General features: G+C 42.3%; 1 protein-coding gene across 4 annotated transcripts in view; it reads right to left on the reverse strand.

The window, feature by feature from the left end:
- mmrn2a (multimerin 2a) overlaps window positions 1-10,716 on the reverse strand; it is a 28,255-nt gene extending 17,539 nt beyond the window's left edge. For 2 of the 4 annotated variants that reach the window (XM_084949463.1, XM_084949462.1), the window contains exon 1: window positions 10,499-10,716. In XM_084949463.1, coding sequence (XP_084805589.1) covers window positions 10,499-10,701 — 203 coding nt within the window. In that variant the 5' untranslated portion in view covers window positions 10,702-10,716. The other 2 variants (XM_084949465.1, XM_084949464.1) reach the window with 2 other exon arrangements.
- Between the last annotated feature and the right edge of the window lie 3,479 nt (window positions 10,717-14,195).

Here is a 14,195-nt window from a genome sequence, read left to right on the forward strand (position 1 = left end):
TGTTAGTGCTCCTTTAAGAACAAGAGGAAAGATTACATATTTGTGTGTAACTCGGTCTAACTGCCTCTGCTGTATGTGCACAGACGTGTAGTCGGCTCCTCTTAAAGGCCGGTTGTGAGCCAGGAAAACCCCAGATGTCCACAGCGTTACGGGAAGATGGAAACACACACACAGTTTGTTGTTCTGTATTCCTGTTTGGGGTCAGAGGTCAAAGACTGTGCCCTCTTCTCAGTGGCCACCAACACTCAGCTTCAAGGAAAAGCCCTCTTCCACTCTCTGAAGAGTAATCAACCATGAAAACCACAGAATAAGAATAAAAACGTGAGCCGACTCCAAAAATGCAGATTTAGTTTATGTTTTTGTTGTGAGACAACGGTGAATGTAATAGTAACACCAGAATAACTAAAAACTATGTTTTTAGTCATTATGTTCATTTTGCATCCCTTTATGAATATTTTTGCTCCAAGACATTTTTCATGGTTTTTAATTTAGCATCATTTTTTAAATGCTTCTTGTTCCTTTGCAGTTGCCTCGTGTTATCCTGATACCTCTGTAATTATTTTGCCTCCCTTTTCTAAATGTCCTCTCTCTTTTCGGTTGTTCTGACGTGGTTTTCATCTCTTTGGGATCTGATCACTAAAGTTTTGATTCTTTTTTTGTTTTTGTGAAAAGACACAAGGCTCATCTTTGGGTTTGTTTTAATCCCTGATCCCACCTGATGAAGACCCTGGAGCGGCTGGTCTTGGCTTAGCTTCGGCGCCTGTGAGCTCATCACTGGACCCACTTCAGTTGCCTACCAGCCTGGCATCGGAGCAGATGATGCCGTCATTCACCTCCTACATTGTTCCCTCTCTGACCTGGAGACCGCTGGAAGCACTGTGAGAATCATGTTCTTTGATTTCTCCAGTGCCTTCAACACTATTCTTCCCTCGGTTCTGAAGGACAAGCTGGAGAACTCTGGAGTGGACCATCACCTCACTACCTGGATTCTGGACTACCTCACCGACCGACCACAGTATGTGAGAACTCAGGGCTGTGTGTCGGACAGGGTCGTCTGCAGTACGGGGCCCCACAGGGAACGGTTCTGGCTCCATTCTTCACCATCTACACTGCAGACGTCTCCCACAACTCCACCCAGTGCTTCCTGCAGAGGCTCTCTGACGACTCTGCAATAGTCGGCCTCATCACTGATGGAGACAACAAGGATACAGAGGACTGACCCAAGGCTTTGTGGACTGGTGCCAGCTGAACTACCTCCACATCAACACCAGCAAAACCAAGGAGCTGGTGGTAGACTTCCACAGGCACAAACATCCTCCACTGCAACCACTGAACATCCAAGGTATGGACATCGAGGCTGTGGACAGCTACAGGTACCTTGGTGTTCATCTGAACAACAAACTGGACTGGACTCATAACTCAGACGCCCTCTACAGGAAAGGGCAGAGCAGGCTGTACCTGCTGCAGAGACTCAGGTCGTTTGGAGTGGAGGGCCCACTCCTGAAGACCTTCTATGACTCTGTGGTGGCCTCAGCCATCTTTTACGGTGTGGTCTGCTGGAGTGGCAACATCTCTGCCGGGGACAGGAAGAGACTGAACAGGCTGATCCGCAGGGCCAGCTCTGTTCTGCCCTCTGGACCCAGTGGAGGTGGTGAGTGACAGGAGAATGGCGGCTAAGCTGTCATCCCTGTTGGACAACATCTCCCAGACCATGCAGGAGACTCTGACAGCACTGAGCAGCTCCTTCAGTGGCTGCAGCACCCACAGTGTGGGACGGAGAGATTTCACAGGTCTTTCCTCCCCACTGCTCTCAGACTCCACAACATGGTCTCTGCAGATGACCACACATGTGCAGACAGACACACACAAACATCCCATACACAGCTGTAACTGTCTCCCTGATCTGCAATATTACCAAGTGCAGTCTAAGGAGCTTGGAAAGAAAAGGGTCTGGACTTTAAGTTGCTTGAAGACGTTTCACCTCTCATCCAAGAAGCTTCTTCAGTTCTAAGGTCAAATGGTGGAGAGTCCCAGATTTAAACCCTGTGGGAGTTTCCCCCCCTAGAGGGACAATGGACCCCCTAATGCTCCTCTACCTAATCACATGAGCCAAGGTGTGAAAGTGGGTGTGGGTCACAATCAGCCAGAGTTTCGGGTGAGCTCATTGTGAAACCTGGCCCCACCCTATCATGTGATTTCCTGAGGTCAGATGGCCCAGGATGTGAGTGGGAAAAGATCTCAAAACTGGATTATAGATTACAGACGGTGTCGTAAACCACCGCCTCTGTTCAAAGATGGTCGCTCACAGTGGACGTAAATGGCCTCTTTTACTCCTCTTTCAAACCATCTGTCCTCTCTGTCCAAAATGTGAACATTGGCATCCTAAAGGACAAAGGTCAATCTTTCGAGGATGCCAATGTTCACATTTTGGACAGAGAGCATATAGTTAGGGCTGGACCAGGTGACCCTGAATCCTCCCTTAGTTATGCTGCAATAGACGTAGGCTGCCGGGGGATTCCCAAGATGCATTGAGTTTTTCCTTTCCAGTCACCTTTCTCACTCACTATGTATTAATAGACCTCTCTGCATTGAATCATATCTGTTTTTAACCTCTGTCTCTCTTCCACAGCATGTCTTTATCCTGTCTTCCTTCTCTCACCCCAACCGGTCGCAGCAGATGGCCCCGCCCCTCCCTGAGCCTGGTTCTGCTGGAGGTTTCTTCCTGTTAAAAGGGAGTTTTTCCTTCCCACTGTCGCCAAAGTGCTTGCTCATAGGGGGTCATATGATTGTTGGGTTTTTCTCTGTATCTATGAAGCGCCTTGAGGCGACTTTTGTTGTGATTTGGCGCTATATAAATAAAATTGAATTGAATTGAATTGAATTGAAAGAGGAGTAAAAGAGGCCATTTACGTCCAGTTTAAGTCCAGTTTAAAAGAAAAACGTAATCCTGCTGAGGCTTTCAGTGACGAGTACAGGATGTGTAGAAAGGAGCAGTCACAGCATGAAGCCCGAGAACGGCGTCAGTTTGTGTGACTGCAGAGAGCGTCCACAGTTTACTGGTCGACTGAACGCTGAAGCAAACAGCTGCTCTGTGTGTGTGTGTGTCTGTTTATCTCGGGACTTCCTGTCTGTTGACTCTGGCGAACGGTGGCACCAGCAGCTCTCAGAGTTCGTATTTTCACGTTTCACAACCTCGTCTGTGCTCCTGGACACGAGTCTTAGACAAACACGACTCCCTGTTTTGATGGACAAGGCCTCTGAAGCCTCCACAGTTGCATCTCGGGAGGGGGGGGTGCATCTTGTAGTGATTTTCCATCATTTTCTCGTAACTTTGACTCGTTTGCGGGCATTTCTTCACTCCTTCATCTTTTAAAGTTCCAGCCTTGTGGTCATTGTGCATCCTCTTTTTAAATGTTTGACATCTCCTTGTGGTTTTTGTGTGTTTCATATTCATGCTGTTCTCCTTTGTGGATCATTTAAATCGATGTCCTCGGGGTCTTCGGGGTTTCTCGTTGCACCTTAAAGAATGTTGAGATAAGGTTTAATTTAATAGGTTAACCTGGTCCATTTTATTTCAGGAGCATGTGACAATCCTCCCCTCTGTAGCTGAACTTTTACTCAACAATCTGTCCTCACAGTGTGAGTAATTCAATACAGGAAGTCTCCCCTCATCCTGCTGCTGAGCCTGAACAACGAAACACACACTTTCAAACAAATAAAGCAGAAACACACACACACCTCGCAGATCGACTCCAGGCTAAACGGAAACACAAATGCATGAGCAAGCTGGAGGAGCAGATTAGGAAGCTTGTGGACTACAATGAGACAACACAGCAACACAAACGAGTTGACCACAAAGACACAAAAACATCCAAAAACAAAGTAACTGCAAAAAGAGCACAAATCTCTGTAATTGGGGGGAGTGTGGCTCCTCTGTGGGATTGACCCGTCAGACTGAACTCGTGGCTCCGCACCACATGATGCAGGCTAATCTCGTCATTTATCCTGAGAAAACTCCTCAAATGTGCGAGCAGAGCGAGAGCCTGCAGGTCTGAGAGTGAAGTGGAAACTCCTCCGACTCATTTCAACACTTTATCTTCACAAACATGAGCCGCTGCAACAAAGTGAAACTAAATGAGGGGATTTTGTTTTTGTTGGATTGCAGAGAAGCTGTTTAGATGGATGTTTGACTCATGCCAGGAATTACTTCTGTGATGAATGATTGTAATTTCCTATAGTTGAGAGCAGACGATATTTTCCTAGAACACATTTTGAAATTTGTGCTTGAACTTGTAGCAGGAGAGCGAAGGATGACGGGAATGAGTGTTCACAGAAGAAATGAGAGATAAAGAGATTTGAGCTCTTTTTACATCTTTTACTTTTCACGTTGTAGACCTTTGAACAACTTTTAGTAACCATCTTGCATCTGTTTATAGAGCTTTTGTGTTTCTTTGTGGTCATTTTGCATCCCTGTGCCCATTCAGCGTCCCTTGGCCTCTGAGTCTGTTCATTTTGGATAATTCTAGTAATTTCTTTAACACTTGTCGTGATCAGACATGATTGTTCCGTTGTGATCATTTAATGTCTGCCAACAATAACACTTGTTGCTCTTGTCACTATTTGGCATCCCTTTGGGATTTTGTGGAAATTATTTTTCTAATCTTTGTACCTATTGTGCACCAATTTAGCAATATTTGGTGTCCCTTTGATCACTTCGCATCCTTGTACCTGTTTAATATACCTGCATATTAAGTCATTTTTCTGTCCTTTTTGTGGACATTCTGAATCCCTGTGCCTGTACTTTGGGTCCATTTGTGATAGTTGCCATTTTCTCCTCCTTTGCACTCATTTTGTATAATATTGTGGTCACTTTGTATATTTATAGTCATTTTACATCATTTTAGTGGCTTTTCTTCTGTCATTTTCCTCATAAATCTATTTAGCGTCCGCCTTTGAAGTCACTGTGTGTCGCCACTCTGGACATTTTTGAAATGAAATTTATATTTTGGTCAACAACAACAACAACAACAGATTATAATTCTACATAAAAGTACTCAATCAAACAGTAACCGAAAAAGGAATAGGCTGAAGCCTTGTGGCTTATAATTATCCTGTCCTTTACCCCCATACGAATAATCAAATCCTTAGCCAAGAAAATAAATAGCATTGATAAATAAGTTACATAACAGTTTGAAAAGAAATCAATGATAAATCAAGAAATTAAGTCAACACAAAATTATTCATCAAACCAAATTTCTATTAACTTGTATGATACAAATTTTTAAATTCTTCCTGAAAAATGACAAAGAAAAACACATCTTCAGTTCATCATTAAGTCCATTCCATAATTTCACTCCCATAACTGACACACATCTATACTTAACATTGGTTCTCACTTTAGGTATTTCAAACACATAAGACCCCCTCAAATCATATTTTCCATATCTTAGTTTAAACATAAAATACAAATTGGAACATTCTTTGTCATCACTCGATATATAATTTCTAAAGTTTTAGAATATATAATGTCCATGAATTTTAACATAGATGATCCTACAAAAGACTGGTTGGTGGACTCCCTATATCCAACTTTATTTATTATTCTAATAGCTCTTTTTTGCAATTTAAATATTGAATCCAAATATGTTTTCTATGTGTTCCTATTTCCACACAATAGGTCATATAAGGCAAACAAAGGCAAGTATACAATAAATCAAGGCAGTTCTTATTCAAAGAATCTCTTGTTTTATAAAGAATAGAAACAGACTTGGATAATTTCCGTTTCACATGTTCTATGTGGGGCTTCCAACAAAGTTTATCATCAATAATTACTCCTAAAAATTTTGTCTCATATACTCTTTCAATTTCAACATTATTTAAATTCAATTTTACTTTAATATTACTTTTACTACCTCCAAATAACATAAATTTTGTTTTACTTTCACTCAATGATAGTTTATTTAATACAAACCATCTATTTAATTACGTGAGTTCTGTTTCCACTGTTTTCAGTAATTTCTTTATGACCTTTCCAGAGCAAAATAACTTTGTATCATCAGCAAACATCACATATATTAAAGTATCACTGGCTGTACAAATATCATTTATATAAAGTAAAAATAACTTAGGTCCCAAAACAGATCCTTGCAGAACTCCACAAGTTACTTTTCTAAGTTTAGATTTCATGTTATTAATACTCACATATTGGAACCTATTATTCAAGTAACTATTTAACCAAAATTGTGCAACACCTCTTTACCTTTCACACTTCTGTAAAAGTAACGAATGATCTATCGTATCGAAGGCTTTACGTAAATCAATGAACGCACCTATTCCGAACTGTTTTTCATCCACAGCCGTTGCAATATTTTCAATAAATTCCATCACAGCTCGAGATGTTGAACGATTTCTTCTGAAGCCATACTGGTGATCATTCAATAAATCATATTTATCAATAAAGGAATCTAGTTTGTTTGCAAATAGTTTTTCAAGAATCTTCAAAAACTGAGGCAGTAAAGATACCAATCTGTTTATCACCAGTTTTATATAATGGGATCCCTTTGGTGATTCATCATTCATTCTGGTAATTTATTTCTCATCATTAGACCTGTGGTTAACTTTGGGCCATATTCCATCTCTTTGCACAAACTTTCGTCCCTTTGTCGTTATTTTCTACTATTTCTATTAGCCTTTTCCCTCATTTTGCATCCCTTTTCATGTCTTGCGCATCTCTTTTTTAACAAATGCTTCCCATTTCCAGTTACCTGGTGTCTCTTTGTGATCATGTTACACCTTCATAGTATTTTTTTTCCTGTCATTTGGTTTTTATTTTCCATCCTCTTGAGATTTTGTCTCTACTTGTGATCATTTTCCATCTTTCAAGTTATTTTGTGTCTCCTTGCAGTTATTAATAATTATTGTTGCATTATTAATAACAGCATTTTGTAATAGTTTTACTCGTTCCTGGCTGTCATCTTATCAGCTTATTAAGCTGTTTGGGTTTTTTTGTCGGCACCAGATGTTACAGTGTGTTTTTGAACTTTTAAGAGGAGCACTGACATGTTCAGTGTGAGTCAGCCTGAAGAGATTTGGGCTTTTCCAACACAAACATCCAGTCAGTGGGTTTAATTTCACTCTGTCAGTCATTTTCTAAGGAGGAGGTGTCACTGTGTTTTAAACATCGTGGACCAAACATCCTCAAATCTGCTCGGCGTCACAGCTGTGGTCTGTCAGACCACCGCGTTTAGCTGTGTGCGCATTTGTTTTGGTGAGCGTACAAGATCAAGATCTTAGCGTTTCCGAGGAAGAGTCATCCCGAGAGACACGGAGGAAAACAAGCCGAGGCCACTGAGGTTCCTGCTGCAGGCCGAGAGTTCAGGTTCATATCTGAAGGCTGTTTGTGAAAGAGCCTCGATCTGAATAACGAGGCTGCAGGAGGTCAGGACGGATATGTCATACCACACAGAGCTCACTCTCAGCAACGTGAAGTTTGGAAGATGCGAAGGCTTCATCCTGCTGAGATCAGGAGGGTCTGCAGTCAGTTTAATGAAAATGTGGCTGCAGACGGTGCTGGATGAACCGGCGGTGCTCTCCTGAGACTTTGTGCACACTTTAAATAAGCACGATGAATATTAAATTATGTTTTGCACCCATCATCATGTGCAGCTCAGACATGTGACCGTGGTGGACGATACAAGCCTAATCTCATCCTCGTCAGCCCTTAAATACTTTAAACTTCTCATCCTGCACCATTATTTTTATACCAGATTGACACACCTGCGTGATCATCGATTACAGCGCTGACGATGAGGAGGACATGTTATCTGAACACTGATGACAGTCACCTGGAGGCATGCGCACATAAAGCACACAAAGAGAAAGAAATAAAAAATCTGAGCGCGCTCAGTCCATTTTCTCCCGCAGACACATAATTTCAAAATTCTATAACAAGAGGACAGCCGAAAAGCACAGCATGCATCTACACACAGCACTGTGCAACAGTCTTCCCATGTAAACACATGGAGCAGTTTAGCTTTAAGTAAATATTTGGTATGACCAAGATTCAAAAAACATCTCTCAGGTGTGAGGACTGGACTGAAAATTGGTGAAACAGCAGCCAATGTCCAAAGAAGAACTTTGGAAGAGCTTCAGGAAGCCGGAGAACTGAGACGGAAGGAAGTCCGAGTTCTTGGAAGTAAACTGTCAAGACTTTTGCACAGTGTAGTATCTTGTTCAAATAACGTCAAAGGGTTAAAGAAAAAGAAGAAAAAACAGAGAGCTCACTTTGTTAAGAGAAAATGTAAATAAAAAAACTGAATAAAATACATTAAAGTGTGTTTATTTCAGGGTCTGAATGTTCCTGCAGCACGTCTGCAGTTTCGAGCTGATCTTTTTTAAAGGACCTGAAAACGTCGGCAGCCTCGACATGAAGGAATCAAAAACTATCCGTTCACCTTTGACCTCTGATGAAAATGTACACAGTCAGCCGCCCTCCGACTCCGTGAGGAAAGGAGCTGTTATTGTTACAGCACAAAGAGCTCCGCCTGTGTCATTAAAGCAGCGTTGTGGTGATGGGGGCTGATGGGGGCACTTAAAGAGCTAATAGAGGGTTGTTGTGCTGAGAGCCCGGGGGATCGTTTTATCTGGGAATCTGTACGATGGATGTGGGTCGGAATAATGACCGAGGCCTCTGAGCGTACTCCAAAAACAAAAAAAAGTCACCCTTTTGGAGATTTAATCCTCTTATTTAGTCTGTCAGTCTCAGCTCCAACAAACACGTTCCACATCTCAGCGTCCACTCCACTTAAGACATCATGAAATGTGACTGAAGGAAAAACAAACACTGTAAGATAATCCTCACTGTCAGAGAGTCCTCCCTTATACAACTGTTGTCTTTTAGAAAATACTCTAAAAGTGAATGCAAAGGCATTTCAAACGAGACACAAAACTACCAACAGAGGGATGCTAAATGGCCCCAAGAAAGTTGTAAAATAACTGAAAAGCTGCTTAAATGTGCACACAAGAAAGAAAATCTACAAATTCAAAAACAAACCAAGTAAAATAATGATAAAATGTCACAGTTACTCCAAAAGGACCTGGAAGTACAGCCAAATGTGTAAAATGAAGAAGGGGAGACAAAATGAGCATGAAAGAGGAAAAATGTCAAGTTAACAAAAAGTCAAGCAGACATGAAGTAACATCGCAACAGAAGAAATGAATGAATGTCAAAGAGGTGATTCAAAATAATTAAACTGAACCCATAAAATGACCTTAAATACAAGTGCTGCAAAAGGATCAAGTGAATCTATAAAATGACCTCAAAGAGAAGCCAAACCAAACGGGACACAAAATGTTCACAAAATGGGAAGAAAAACAAACAAACAACAAAATCAGGACAGGGAGGCATAAATAAGAAAACTACCACACATCCGATGGATGCAAAGACACCACAATCACAAGCAAAGTAAATGAGGGATGCAAAATGATGACAAAGCCATTAGAAACCAAAGTGATGACATGCAGAATTAGACAGGAGATGTTTACTCAAGTCCAAAGATACGAGAGATTAATGTGTCCACAGACTCTGTCTCATATCTGAACTACACTTTGTTGGTGGGACTCTGAATAAAGGACTTCTTTCACCATCAGCTGGAGCACAGGCTTCAAGGGGACATGAATCATGCATGTGTTTGCAGCCTGTTAAAATTATGCCGGCATGACAGAGTCAACAGGGCAAAGCTGTTTCTCAACTTTACACCTATCACAAAGAGCCGATGAAGAGGAGGCCCTGCACGTGAAGAAGATGCAGATCAGCGTGTGAGGTCCAGAGCGGTGAGCGTGTCTGAACATGCCGACAAAACAAACTGCAGAACAGCCACAAAGTCAAAGAGCTTCTCCTTGCAAACTTAGCGTGCTCACTGTGAGTCCACAGCCCTAACCAAAGATTATCTTAAGCTTCATCTGAATCAGAGGACGCCTCTTCCAAAGTTACAGCCTTCAGTGCCACAGCCGCTCTCATTGTTCCTGATGTTCCACAGGAAACAAGAGCAGGAAATGTTATCCCAACCAGACGTCTTATTTCTGAGCACATCGACACAAACGCTGATTCAAGCCTCGCGCTAACGTCACGTTTGTGACCCAACACCAAAGAGAGGTGGATTTATTCTACCCTAGAACAGGATGCAAAATTACCACACAAACTCAAAATAAACAAAATGATATGTTACAAAAACAACAGGGGATGCAAAATGAGCACAAAGTGGTGCAACTCACAAATAAGGGGGTTGCAAAATAAAGATTAAACCATGAAGGAGTAGAAATGAACAGATGTTCCAGAACTATGAAAACAAAAAGCAGAAATGCCAAATAAATAATAGGATCCAAAATAATCAAAAAAAACTTCACAGCAACAAAAAGTTTCACTGAAACAAAAAAAACATTTTTTCTATGAAATTATTTTTCTTTTGCAGAGTGAGGAGGCAGTGGTTTGTGGACTCACCCGGATCGGGACGGATTGCTCCCCGTCTCTCCCAGTGGGGTGGTCTCGGTCGTCCTGGGGTGAGGGGGGAACACTCCTCCTCCTCCTCCTCCTCCTCCCAGCTCCCCTTCCTCCTCCTCCACCTCGGGGTCTCGTGCTCTCACCTCGCAGTGAGCGCTCACCAGTAATCCCAGCACCAGCACCAGTTCTCCCACTGCCGTCATGTCTGAATCTGTGTGGCTCACGCGCCAGCCGGTTTTAAACAGCTGGAGGAGAGAGAAGGAGGAGGGGAGGGAGGAGGTCACGCCTCCTGTTTCCTCTGCAGGAGGAAAGGGTTTAGTCACGTTTCCCCTCCTCCTCCGGCCGGGTCCAGCTCTGTGTTTATAACGGATCAATAAATGTGATCGACACTCATTCATGCAGTAAACTTCCTGTTTTTTTCGTAGGTTTGATCTTTTGTGCAGTTTATTTTTCACGTCTCTCTTTTCATTTGGTTCCTTTTCACGGTGGTCCCGTGTTTTTTGGACCCCCCGTGGTTCCTGCTGCCTTTCGCCTCAGTGTTCAGTGTTTTCAGCATCGCTTTGGAGACATTTTCAGTTCATTTAATGTTTTCTGAACATTTTTTTGCCCTTTTCTTTTTGTGAGTGAAAAGCTTTCTGCATTTGTAGCATTTTGGATTTATTTACCTGCTTTATTAAATACTTTGAGGTACTTTATGTCTTTGAGCCGCTTGATAAAAGGCGTTGTGCCTGTTGCTGCTGCTCTCTGTGTGAACACGGTACGGACAGTTTCACCTCGTTGTTGACTCCATTAAGATTCCTTCACTGACTCAGGGTCTGTGCTTGTGCAGAGTGACAAGAGGAGGGGAAATCCACCCGCCTCCTTCCTTTCTGTTTGTGCTGCAGCTGCTGTGAGTGTTCGACCTGAACATGAGGACATTTTCTTTGAGCAGCTCCTTCAGGCCAAGGATTTTCATTTTTATCCAGACTGAAGCCGAACGTCCCTCCGTCTCTGTCCTGGTCTGTTTAAAACTTTGCTCCTCTTAAACTTTAGTTTGTGTGCAGTACCCAGCTGTGGCAGCAGAGGTCGCTGTTCCTGCAGCAGGACACAGGGCACTGCTGTGCACCTGTTTTATGCACATTTTTAGACAAAACTAAAATACAGAGAAATTTAAAATAACTAAAGTCTTAATCTTGGCTGAGATGTAGAAACTAAAACTCGATTTTTATTTTCATGATTTTCTGTTTAATTCAGTTTGGATTTGAAACAAACTCTACTTTAAAATCCGTTTAGTAGAAGCTGATTTTATTGGGATTTTTATTCGAGGTATGGGACCTCGTCTCACTCTGACACTTTTATTTTCTCATGTTTGCAGCTGATTAAGGTGAAGTGAAGCAGGACGCAGTGACGGAGGCCGACCTGGAGCCGGAGCCAGGAGGGGGCAGCTGGTCTTCTGGGTGGGGGTCGTTTCCGTGCATTGTTTCAGAGCTGGGGGGGAGGAGGAGGAGGAGGAATGAGAAAATGAAGATTACTACTACTAATGAGGGATTGTGCACGTGCGGGCCATATTTGTGTTATCTGTGTGATTTATTGTGGATAAAATGATTTTGAGGAAGTGTGGTTTTCGTTGAGCTTTTGCTTTTTATGCTGTTTTGACTCATTTTATTGTGGCTATTCTTTGTTTTTGTGATTAATACTAGGTCACTGTTGTTCTTTGTTCTTTTTTTTGCCTGTCCTGTCCGGCACTGTACTAATCAGAATTATTGCCTGAAGGCTAACAAAAAATTTCCCAAATGTTCCCAAATGTTCGTCTTGTGGGATTCTTGTTAGTTGGGCTCATTTGTGCCACGTGTATTTTTTTAATGGTTACCTTTTTATGTGATGTTTTGATTCATTTTTCTTTGACGTGGGTGCTTTTTGAATGTTTTCCTGTGTTTTTCTCCCTGCAGTCTCTACTTTGAGCCCAGGCTGTGTGTTGCAGATGTGACCAGCAGGGGGCAGCAGCTCCATAAACTCTGCTTCACTGTCTATAGATTTGAGTTCTGGGGAAACGTGAAGATTTCTGCCTCCTGTGCTGTCCCAGCTCGTATTTGTGCAGAAAACGCCCTGGGGGGGGGGGACATTTCCTGCTCGCTGCGATAACAAAACAAGCTCAACAATCTTCTTCCTGCACATTAACTGCTCTGCCTCCCAGCCCACCAGCCGTTTACAGACCCCTCATCCCAGTGCAGAGGCCCAAAAAGCAGAACTGTCTGAAGGTGAAACACGTCAGCTGATTCTGAGAATTAGAAATAATCTAACTTATTTGTTTTACCAGCAGAATTTTCTGTGTGCAGCCTGCGATCAGCTGACCTGCTGCGATCAGCTGACCTGCTGCTCCGTGCTGTTAGCTTCAGCATGACATTTGTAACAAGGATGAATCACTAATGAGTTAATACAAATGAGGTATTAGGATATTGGGCTATTTTAAACTGGAGCCAATGGTCAATAATCAATAAATACACATAAGAAGACGTTTGTGCAGGAACCATGTAAAGGAAAGAAAACAGTTGAAAATGGGTTTAAAGTGCACAAAGACGACAGAATAATCTTTTAGCTTAGAACAAACAATACAGAGTCTCCAATTTCAATTATGTTCCCCATAAATAACATTCACTATAACATCAAAAACACTGGTCCACACAGGAGAGATACATCCATGATATTGTCGGAGTGTCCTTGATGTCCCAGCTCTGTTGTCCATAAACGGGGGAATGCTGTGTGTGGCTGTGAAAATCAGTGAAATTGAATAATGAGTTCAGGGAGGGGGGCAGAGCGTCCTCCATTGAGCGGGACGCTTCAGTGGAGGAAGGTTCTGACACCCAGCCGTTCGTTGACTCGGCATCCTTTTAAACCCAAAAAGGGTCACCTGACCTGTATTAAATAAAAACGGCCAATAAGAATTCACAAGAATAATGCAAAGATGTCAGTCAGTTTACATTGACAAAAACCAAAAACTGAGGCACACATTGCTGGGTCCATGACACGTGGGATTATTATTATTGAGCAAGAATCTCCATACTGTCAGTGAACGCACCACCAGGACGGATGATCTGATAACGGGACATCCTGGTTCTCAGTGATCCATGTTTAACTGATCGTTAGTCAAAGTCTCAGATCCACGTTCACTGGATTTACTGTGATTCAGGTCAGACTCGTGTGTTTGCTTCAAATACACGAGTCTGAAACTGTGTGTGTGTGTGTGTGTGTGTCAGGTTGAACTGAAGATGTTGAGTTAAAATTAAGAGTCGTTGAGTTTTTGCTGTCTTTGCAGAAACATGCAGGTCACCACAGCTGTGAAAATATAATTAACACAAACAGGCATGTGAGAAACACACACACACACACACACACACACACTTCAACCTGGTGGGTCTCAATTAGCCGTCAGATTCCTCACGGAGGTTCAGTCCTGAGCTCGTCGGGAGGAAAACATCATGAGACTCGATGACTCATCCATGAGCTTTGACACACACGCTGGACTCAACCAACCAAACTGAGTATTAAACATGTTTATGACACTCTCAGCTCTACTGAACCATCAAACTTCCTGTCTATGACTTTTCACATTAAAACTTTAATGTTTTAATGTTAATCTTTAAAAGCACACAGCATGAGTGACGTTTACAGACCCCAAACCAAAAAAACAGCATTTAGTATTTTTATTAAGAGCGTCATC

Source organism: Perissodus microlepis, chromosome 13 (genome assembly GCF_051167445.1).
Source record: "Perissodus microlepis isolate ML-2025 ecotype Zambia chromosome 13, ASM5116744v1, whole genome shotgun sequence".
In the NCBI taxonomy this organism is placed as follows: domain Eukaryota; kingdom Metazoa; phylum Chordata; class Actinopteri; order Cichliformes; family Cichlidae; genus Perissodus; species Perissodus microlepis.